Genomic DNA, 9,761 nt, shown 5'->3' on the forward strand with positions numbered 1-9,761 from the left:
AATTGCGTAAACGAGAATCGAATCAAGACTGCATTGTAAAGTTTTGATCATCCGCCGACTGCGGTTTGCGACAGAGTGCTTGCCGGGTTTCGAATCGATTGAAAACTTTTTCGAAACATGAACTCGAATCAACAATTACTGAAAGACAATCACCGACTCACCTATGAGTCCCAGCAACGCTCCAACAGCCGCCAACATCCTTGAAGGTAGTTTGAAGATGATCGCCATATCACAACACTGTAAAGTCCTTCGGTAAACTGAGACGTTGGGTCGTTGTTTGGCAGTTTTTCTCCTCACAGCAATCCGGTCATACCGTGTGTCAAGAGAACGTAAACACCCCGAAGTTACAAACGGTTGAATTTAGTCCGGGAACAAGCGGGGATTAGCACGAGGTGCGATTAGCACGGCTTAAGGTTCCGGAAAGATTTGGCGCGAAAAGAGGCGTAAAAACGGTCGACAAGCCGTTCCGCCCTTTCCGATATCTCTCTTCGGATGTTTTTCAGTCCCTTTTTTTCACCGGCAGCGAACTCCCGTCTAATGAACAAACTGACGGCTGTGTTTAACTGCCGGCAATTCACTTCCAGGGACACTTAACGGCCACGGTAGAAATTTACGCCCCTCACGTTCCCAGTGCTAAACTTTTACTTTTATCCTCACCTCTTTCGTTCAAGCTCCGAGTAACGAGCTTCCGACGATATTCCGCTCATACGCAACGCGGGTGATAATTTTCGGGCAACTCACTCGCTCGTTTAATCACACTCTTTAAACGCTGAGGTCGATTCGCGAAATGTCACTCGTCCATGTCGCCGGCCACGTGTTCCGTCCACCTCGCCTAGCGGAGCTTTTTATCGACCTCGGAGCACACTGTTTTCACCGGCCTTTCAGGGGTGAACAGAAAACCGCAGGCTGGTTTTCTCTGCTTTGACAAACACGTGGATCGGCTGCATTTTATTCGAGATCACGTACCGCCAACGTCACTCACGTTTGTCCGGAACGAGCCGCGTTCGCACTTCACCGTAGCGGAACCAACGCAGTCGACGATTTTTAAAACGCGACAATCGACCGTTCTTATCGAATTTCGAAAGTCCTCATCGAGCCAAGAAGCGTCCGCTTGAATAGCCAGCGAATGAGTGTGCGGTGTTCGCGCGGTGTTCGAGGATACCAGTCAGCCGCGGGGGGAGGAGGCGGAATTCGCGCATGCTTTCACAGGTTCGCCCTGTACTTGCTCCCCAGTTTCTCTGTACCTGCTTATTCCGTGTTTGCGGTGACATGTCCAACCCTCATCGACCTGTTTCCGGTTTCGCAATTGACACCTTCGTTCAGTCAACTTCGTCTCGAACCACTCCGGAGAAAATGCGACCGAGATGAGACCGTGTTTCTGCTGCGAAAACGCAAACCTTGCGGCCGAAGGTTTCTTGATGCGAGAATACGAATACAGTTCGCATTCTGATCTCTTCGCACTGCGACTTGACGTAAGGCCCAAGGTCTCTTTGGTAGATCGTGAAGATAGACCGTAATTGTACACTGAGAAAAAATTTCATTTGTTATAGTAACTACAAACATTCAGTAAAACAGGTATCGTTAAAAAAACTGTTCGAATATTTTTGGAATTACGAAAAACGAGGTACGCCTAACCATTTTGCGCTATTGTCGATCCTGTTTTGGTAATTGCAACGCATAATCAGTTTGTCTGGTTTTATCTACTTCTTTAGTTAAACAAGGCTTTAACGTCAATTTATTGTTGCACAAGCATTAAATTTTCGCAACGGTTACAAGAAAATCTAGTAACAGTGATCGTAATGAGAAAGAATAGTAACGGATACTAGATTTTCCGGTAACAGCTAGAAAACTAATTTTCATTTTCTACCTAGAACTATATTTTTGGATTGTGGTAAAAAATGAAAATAATTAAGGACGGAACTAAAAGTTTCTCTCAGTGTAGCTTGTTTCTGTTAGTTTACCGATCTTCAGGTAACGGGTGATAATCTTTAGACACAATTATTGAACTTCCATTTTACATCAACTATATTCAAGAAAAAATACTGGTGTCCTTTTCGTTTGTACATTGATGGACTTACTGGGCTAGCAAAGTTAGCGGAAGTGTGGCAACAAGCATGTCAAAAGGGACTGGATGAAAAAAAGTTACTAGCCAAAAAATAAAGTAGCAAGATTCTGGCGCTGAGATTGGACAATTGATGTTTACACCGACAGTGTTGAATCACTGAATGGTTTGAAGCCACTTGGCACCGCAAACATAACAAGCCTTGATAAAGTTATCAGTGGAATAATTGTTAACTGTCTTACAGGGAAACTTTGTTAAAACAAGTCGTATTTTCAGCCCTGTTCAATTCGGCGTTAACGTCAAACGGTTATTTGTCGTTCGAGTTAGGCTTGGTAATCGGTTCCCACCGTACGATAATCAGGCTCATCTAAATCGTCCGTTCGATTCTGTTAAGAAGAATGTATACACTTTGTTAGGACCTCGTATATGGGCTGCGTTGTTGCATCGCAATTAGCATAAGGCACGTCGTCAGCGTCTAACAATCTAACTCCGTCTTTCAGTCCGGTCACTATAAGTAGGTAGTCGTTTATTGTGCCAGGCGGATCATGTGACGCAAATGTTGTCCGAGGGTGTATTGTGTCAACGAGTTGTGAAGGTCAACCCGCCGGCTCGTCGTCGACTTTGAGCTAATTATGCACGCCACTCTTTTTGCGCGTAATTTCTTTTACCTTCGTAGGCCGTCTCATGTTTCCTTTTTTTCTGCTATGTCGGATGACCACGATGCCCGACCTGCTCCGATACATGCGAACAGAGAGAGATAGAGAGAGAGAGAAAGGGCGCGGCGTCCGCAGGTTGACCGTTAATTTTATTGTTTTTTTTTTTTTTTTTGGAGTCCATTTCTTCGACGGCTTGCCAGGGACCCGCGCTAATGAACCGGTACTTATTTTTTGGTCAACTCCACTGCAGGCTGATTGATTTTTCTGATACCCTCGATCCCGGCCGTCGACCGTGCGGAAACAATTAACCCTAAACGGTGACTTTGACCGATGGGAAAGGGATGAGATCTCACTCCATCGATCGCGGCTCGGCTCAATTCTGCTCTGCAGATTAAACCTCTATACATATAGCTATTTCTCCGGTGAGTTTGTGACAATTTATATGACTTTCGGTTTAAAAATTTCAACATGATTCAAACAGCTTTGAGAAAATCATTTGCTTCGTGGTAGTTATCGCGGTTTATTTCAGGAACCGACCAATTGTTGTACAGGCATCTATTTCCAATTTTCAGGGATTCGTCACGTTCATTTATTCCCGCAATAATACTTCAATTACTCTTACATTTTATCGTTAATTGGTATGAGTACAAATCACTGGTTGAATATTACTCTTGTTCCGCAAATCCTTACTCACTCACGATATATTAATTTTGAATAACCAGCGATCGAAGAATGTAATTGATTTAATTACTACCATACGAGACCATTGACTACTGCATTTGTACATGTATCAAGTATTTATAAGTACTTACTTACAAATATTTTTTGCCACGACTTTCGATGTAAAGTAATAATCATGAAGTTCATAGGCGTAGAAACAATTTTCGTCAGAATCTTCGAGATTTTAATTGTTTTCGATACTTTGGGTACGTATAATCTACGAATGGAAAGAATTTTAATACGAGCAGCCAGCCCACATACAGAATGAACAACAAGCAACGCGAACTCGAAGAGTATCAGGGAACGATAGCTATGCCGCAATCAGTGAAAGAGTTATTCGCGTGACGGAATTTATTTCCCGCCGAACTAACAAACCTCGTATGCATCCTACGTACGCAGGTAGTTCCATTACAGGATGGCATTAGCACACATAGGCACGACATATTGGATGTGGATATCAGACTGCGACGGAGACGTGACACGGACAGAGTGCACCGGGGAATCACTGGGATCATGTTTAGCAGCGGGGTGTTGCACGTAGGTACGTACGTACGTGTCTGCTAATGGAATAGAGCGTGTCAGTTTCGCCCCGAGTGTTTGCCTAGGTGTATCCAAGCCATCTCAGCACCTTCGAGGTGCGACGACGCGACTCACGCAACGAGCGTTGCAAACATGGTGTGGATTACGGATGCGGATGCGGAAGCGCAGCCACGTCTCGTTCGCAAGCAACCCGGACCGACGACGCAACCCTCGAACAAAACTGGAGGATTATCTGTAGGCGTCAGACGCCGTCTTGTCGAGTACTCAACAGCGAGTCGTTAATTCTTATACGCAACTACGTGATATATTCAGTTGACCCCGGGTCGTTTCCTGCCGTTAGGCATTGTTTCGCAAGTTGGGAATATTGGGGTCATTGACATATTAGGAATCATTCTAATTATGCAAAACCCCTATCTAAAAACATTTGAAAAGAAACTCCGTGAACAATATGCAGGATATCAAATTTATTACTAATCAGCAGAATCACGCCTCGTTTATTCGATTAAACATGAGTTTTTTGTTTCGGAGGGCGTTGCTTGGCTAGTGTCAATGGATCCAACATATCAACGACTTTTAATCCCAATCCATGCGAAATATTGCGAAATTCTTTGTTACTTTTTGCGGTGCGTTCGTCAACCTAGTGATCATCTTGTACGTTCTCGAACAAGGCGGAACGCCGTGTTACCAAAATATTTTCCATACGAGCCAAAGAGCGAAGGAATATAAGGCGAGACGAACCATCGAATGGACGATGTAAAAGCTGTAATAAATGCGAAATGAAAATCATATTTCAGGGTATATTTTTGCTTCCCTCGAAATGATTTGCAATCAACGATGATTCGTTGACCGCGATTAATATATCATCAAGGCGGTAACTCGGCACTAATTTTTACTTACTAAATGTATCGTCGTTTCGCTTTTTCTTCATTTCCAGGAGGTTCGTTTACTAGATACTTTTTGAGACCGCCAACTATACGTATACAATATTTCTCCCAGTCGACTTCTTGCATACTGAAAGGAAATTCCTTCTTGTCCGTAGGCCCAATTCGTTGCCAAAGGCTCCGAACTCGATGAGTTTCGAAGTCCCATTCCTTCGTCATAAAATATCCTATGGTGATCCACGCATTCCCTAACATAGTCGCAAGCTTTTGCATCCTGAAATAATGAACGATCCTTCAGGCCACGAGTGCGGCTCGAACTAAATAAATCGAAACTACATGCAATTACGTTTACTAGGCAAAGACGATACTGGTATCGTTGTTTCAAGCTTACCGCGGCTGTTTTCCTAACAATCTTGCGACGCCGTCAATTACAAACGCCGGCACAGTATGCAGAAAAAATTGTAATACACTCAAAACAAATCTTGACGTTGTTATGACCATGAAAGGATAGTAGATCAATTGCACTGATGGGTTTTCATTATTATAACGCATGCAATCCCCTATGCACTGGCCGCAAGTGATGGGTTTCTCATTTCCGCCGACATAATTGTAGACAGGAATATTCTCATGGTGCCTGAAAGCAAACGAGTCAAATGTACGTCACCGGATATTTACTAATCCGAAAATTACACAATAACTTTTGAAGCATGCGATACCTTTATTTGTTTAATTTTCCATTTCTGGTAGTTTGTGAAAAGTGTATGTTCCATAATGCAAATGCATTTATATTTGGATTTTCTATGTATAAAAGGCGGTATGAATCGGCATTCGAAGACGTTACCTTTTTTTAGTGACGGCTGTTTCCCAAGCGGAAGAAATTAAAGCGTTGCAGACATAATCCACTGGAACTAGGTCCATTCTTGCATCAGAATCATAGAAACCGATGTGATTTAAGCCGAGACCAGATGCACATGTAATCGCTGGAAACCCAGCAATGCCAGAAATCCAACCCGGCATTGGCTCCTCGTATGAATTAATCACTAGGAAAAATTATTGTCCTCTTTTAACAAGCAATGATTGTAACAACAACAATTGGAAAAGAAAAATGTAACCTTCGTTTGATCTCAGTTACAACCCATTCTTGGATTTATGCAAGAGTCGAGTGGAATTTCGGATGCAATGTTCACTTTAGTCATGGTAAGAATAATCATAGAATAAGAATATCACCGATCGATGGTCTGAAAACTGCGAACGGCAATTCTCCAGCGAATTCGGCGACGACACCTTCGCCGATAGCCTTGGTAAAGGTGTAAGTGTTCGGCCATCCTTTCAAGACTCTGCAATTGAACACTTTGATCACCATCCTTAGTCACGCACTCCCACGACGAGCCCGCTTGAAAAACCTACGATTTCGTAAAGGATTCGACGTCGCCTTCCGACATCTCGGTGTTCTTCAAGCTTTCGCAGAGGTCGTTCGCCTCCCTGTAGCTCAATGGCGGAACGTACAACTTTTCGTCGATGCTACTGAGAACGCAGTTGCTGAAAGCAGTTGACAGGTGGACGCCGACCTGGAACAGAACAGGGTTAAGGTGATCGCGAGCTGAAACGTTCGGCAGCTGGAAGTGACGGAGACGCCGTGAATCGCGAGGCGAAGTTATAATTCACAGCTGGTGCATCGGCCCCGCTACAAGACGCTGGAAAAATCCTCTCACCGCCAGGTTCTTGCACGCTTTGGCAATGTCCAGCAGGTATTTAACGCCGTTGACGTTCAAGGGAATCGCTTTGTCCAGTCTTTCGGTAAAACGCACCGTGGCAGCTGCGTGGAAGATGACGGATACCTGAAAAGAGTTCGGCGCTTTTTAGGGGGCGACAAGTGGATACGAAGAGTCAACGTGCACCCTGCGAACCTCGTCGACGATGCGCTCGCGATCCTCTGCCGATAATCCCAGTCCTTCGGAGGCTACGTCGCCGGCAACTGGAACCAACTTTTTCGAAAAGTCCGGAGAGCTGGTCCGCAAAACGTCGAACACCTGCAGCGAAATACATGCGCGATTTATCGCCAGCTCAGACATTGCAAGAAATTCGGCAAATCTCACCGGTTCGAGGAGCAGAGAATCCATTCGCTCTTGTGTAGTTTTTCCTTTCTTTTCGCGGATCAGAAGGTAGACGGTTCCGATTTCTTCACAGCTTCGGAGTAACTTTTCCACCAGTGCCTTACCCAAGAAACCGGTTCCACCTGGCAATTTTTAGTGAATGTAAGTCTCTTTGTCAATTGAATGTGGGCCACAATTCAAAAAAACAATCTCTTTGGTATAATTCAAACAAATGTTTGTCCCTCGAGAAGGACATTATTATTTTTATTTTGTTATTTGAACGGCACCAACCGGTGATGAAGATGTTTCGACCTGCGTAAAACTGTCGTATTTCTGACATGTTTCTTCTATTGCGGTACCGGAGTAACTCTTCGCGTCGTCGCTAACTTCGCGTTACTTATGGATGAGATACCACGTGCACGAATGTAAATTTATTAACTATCTCACACACATTTTGTACAATGTGCAAACGAATGCGAATTAAAAATGACAACGTCGTAGCTTCCTGGGTAGAGTCATTGTTTCACAATAGGACCGGAAAATAAAAGTAATTTCCGCTTGAAAACTTTAACTATTTTCTACAACGTCACTGGTGTGGGAACAAGGTGAATCGTGAGACGACACTTTTGAAGGTCAGGCGGAAAATTTGTGGTAGATGAAGATCATTTTTGAACTCCACTTCAAGAATACGCTTATTAAATTGAAACACCATATCAGTTAACGTCAAAGTGCAGACTGACAGGGGGAAGATTAGCTTGGGCTGCCTCGAGCACATCGGAACTTACGTTTCGAAGCCGGCACGGTGATCTCCGCCCCGAAATCGTGGACGACATTCACTCCGTTTGTACATGTGTGTAGGATACCGAGAAACTTTGTCGAGGTTTCAACCCGACGACGAACGCCGCGTCGAGTTCTACCCTGCATCGTCTGCTCAATCACTCGCCGCACGTCCTAAGAAGCGAATGTCATACTTCACCAGGATTGTAGGTAGACGTGATTATGATGAAACGTCAACCGAACTTCCCGACAACTTCGACGCATGAACAGTGGATACGTGGTGGCTGCTTGACACGGAAGCAAACGCTACGGAATGGTATTAAAAACACTGGAGTGTAATGGTTTTGAACCTTATAATTATACAGTACCTTTTCAAATCGTTTAGATCTCGGTTTGTGCTGGTCGAATTTTTGCAGACTCTCTTGCATCGGATAGTATAGGGATATTGTTTCATTCGTGTTCACTATCACCGGAACAAGTAACGCAATCGGTGGAGATCCTTGAACGATGTTTTTTCCTTTGATTCATACGCTTCAGGGGTCCATTCCCTGATATTTCGAATATCAAAAGCACCAAAACGACTCGCTCTCTCGCCCAGCTGGCACGAGAAAAACCTTTTACATCGTCATTTCCATGCCCCAACCCTCAGTCATCCGTGGCTTTGCAAATTGGTGCCGCATAGGAACAAGCAAACCTCCGTGGATGCTATGGCGAAGTTATTTCCGCAAATTGCATTTCGTTTGAGCCATATACCTACACACTCACCCCAAAACCTCAGATTCCATTCTACGTTTTCATTTTATTCCACGCGTATTGTTTTTTTTTTTTCTTTGTCTCTTTTTCTACTTATTTACCTTTGCCAAACGGAGGAATGGAAGGTGGAAGAGAACGAATCGGCGTTTGTTAAGCGACCGTTCAAACGTTCAATTACACTGAAATACCGCGAGTATACAGTCATTGCAAATATTCGAAGGTACGTGTTCGACTTTGTGGGAGGAGTTTTTGCCCCGTCGCATGCTTGGACATCCGGCGGAACACGGTAACCATTTATAGGGTGTCAGGTCGAACTTGGCCATGCAACGGTGAACGAGGGTGCATGACATCGAGGTAAACCTGCAGGGCCTGCAACTGTGTGGAAAACAGTTAGCGAGCTTACGCACACCAGCCGAAGCCAGGCGACGTTCACCATTAATAAGTTGACCACCGACGTGATCTACGGCTAACCATTTCACGGGGACATTTCGCATTTACGACACTCGGAATATTATCCCCTTGGAGTTTACACCGTCTGTTTACTTGGATGTCGGCGATACCTACATGCATCTGTACACCTGGACGAACGCCCATCTATGCGCGTTCCGACGACACAAACCCAATTAGTTACTCAGGCGCTGGATACACCGTGGCTACCACCAACGGTACCTCATCACTTCGCTGCCCTGTCGCAAACTTTACCGTAAATAATTCTCTGCTTTCCGAGCTCACCTTAACAGCTCGCAATCAGATCAATTAACCTGCCCTGAACTCGGAGATTCGTTGTGTAAGGGTTTGTTCTCCTCGGTTACCTAGCGCAGAGCACTGCATATACGTGTCAGGATGATCAGTTGTATAAAACAGCTGAAGCATCTCTTCTTGAGGAATTGTGAGAAGTAATTCTTGGGTTCAATGACTGCGCTGAAACGAGTCGAGAGAGTTCCATTGCATCTCTGAGAAGAGACGAGGAAGTTCAAGCAGATCCTGGACGAGCATTGGCGGTGGAAGTGGCCAAGTGGAAAAACTCGATACACAGACTGGAGTAGAAATGTGCGTTCGGCAAAGCTTGCAAATATTGCGTTTACCAGCAGCCGGATCGTTAGCCAGAACCAGGAGCCCCTTACTCGCCTTGGCCAAGAGTTTAGGCGGAGTGTGCAATGTAGTGGAGGGCAGGGAGTGCACGGCACGGAGTCGAGAAGTTGCAGAGTCGCGGTGAAGCCGGCGAAACAAGTAGAACCGGGTGGCGGAGGGAGGCCAAGGAGGAGCAGCAGACTGTCTC

At 44.9% G+C, this 9,761-nt stretch overlaps 1 protein-coding gene across 1 annotated transcript; it reads right to left on the reverse strand.

Annotated features, from left to right (window-relative positions):
- Positions 1-4,423: 4,423 nt before the first annotated feature.
- On the reverse strand, positions 4,424-7,352 carry LOC124215021 (fatty acyl-CoA reductase wat-like). Its single transcript, XM_046617875.2, has 10 exons — positions 7,244-7,352; positions 6,956-7,095; positions 6,767-6,889; positions 6,572-6,697; positions 6,267-6,427; positions 6,087-6,196; positions 5,701-5,899; positions 5,251-5,493; positions 4,876-5,133; positions 4,424-4,738 (listed from the first exon to the last, which is right to left on the reverse strand). The coding sequence occupies exons 1-10, from the start codon at positions 7,290-7,292 to the stop codon at positions 4,660-4,662; spliced, it is 1,488 nt and encodes a 495-aa protein (XP_046473831.1). The 5' UTR covers positions 7,293-7,352; the 3' UTR covers positions 4,424-4,659.
- Positions 7,353-9,761: the final 2,409 nt, after the last annotated feature.

Source organism: Neodiprion pinetum, chromosome 3, assembly GCF_021155775.2.
Source record: "Neodiprion pinetum isolate iyNeoPine1 chromosome 3, iyNeoPine1.2, whole genome shotgun sequence".
Lineage (NCBI taxonomy): Eukaryota > Metazoa > Arthropoda > Insecta > Hymenoptera > Diprionidae > Neodiprion > Neodiprion pinetum.

Bases quoted from the DNA above. Each gene is read 5' to 3' on its own strand.
- LOC124215021 (XM_046617875.2), bottom strand. From the start codon at position 7,292: ATGTCAGAAATACGACAGTTTTACGCAGGTCGAAACATCTTCATCACC. The intron at 5,494-5,700 runs GTAACGTCTTCG...GTTTGCTTTCAG, and splicing joins ACAGCCGTCACTAAAAAAAG to GCACCATGAGAATATTCCTG. The intron at 5,134-5,250 runs GTAAGCTTGAAA...TCATTATTTCAG, and splicing joins TTGTTAGGAAAACAGCCGCG to GATGCAAAAGCTTGCGACTA.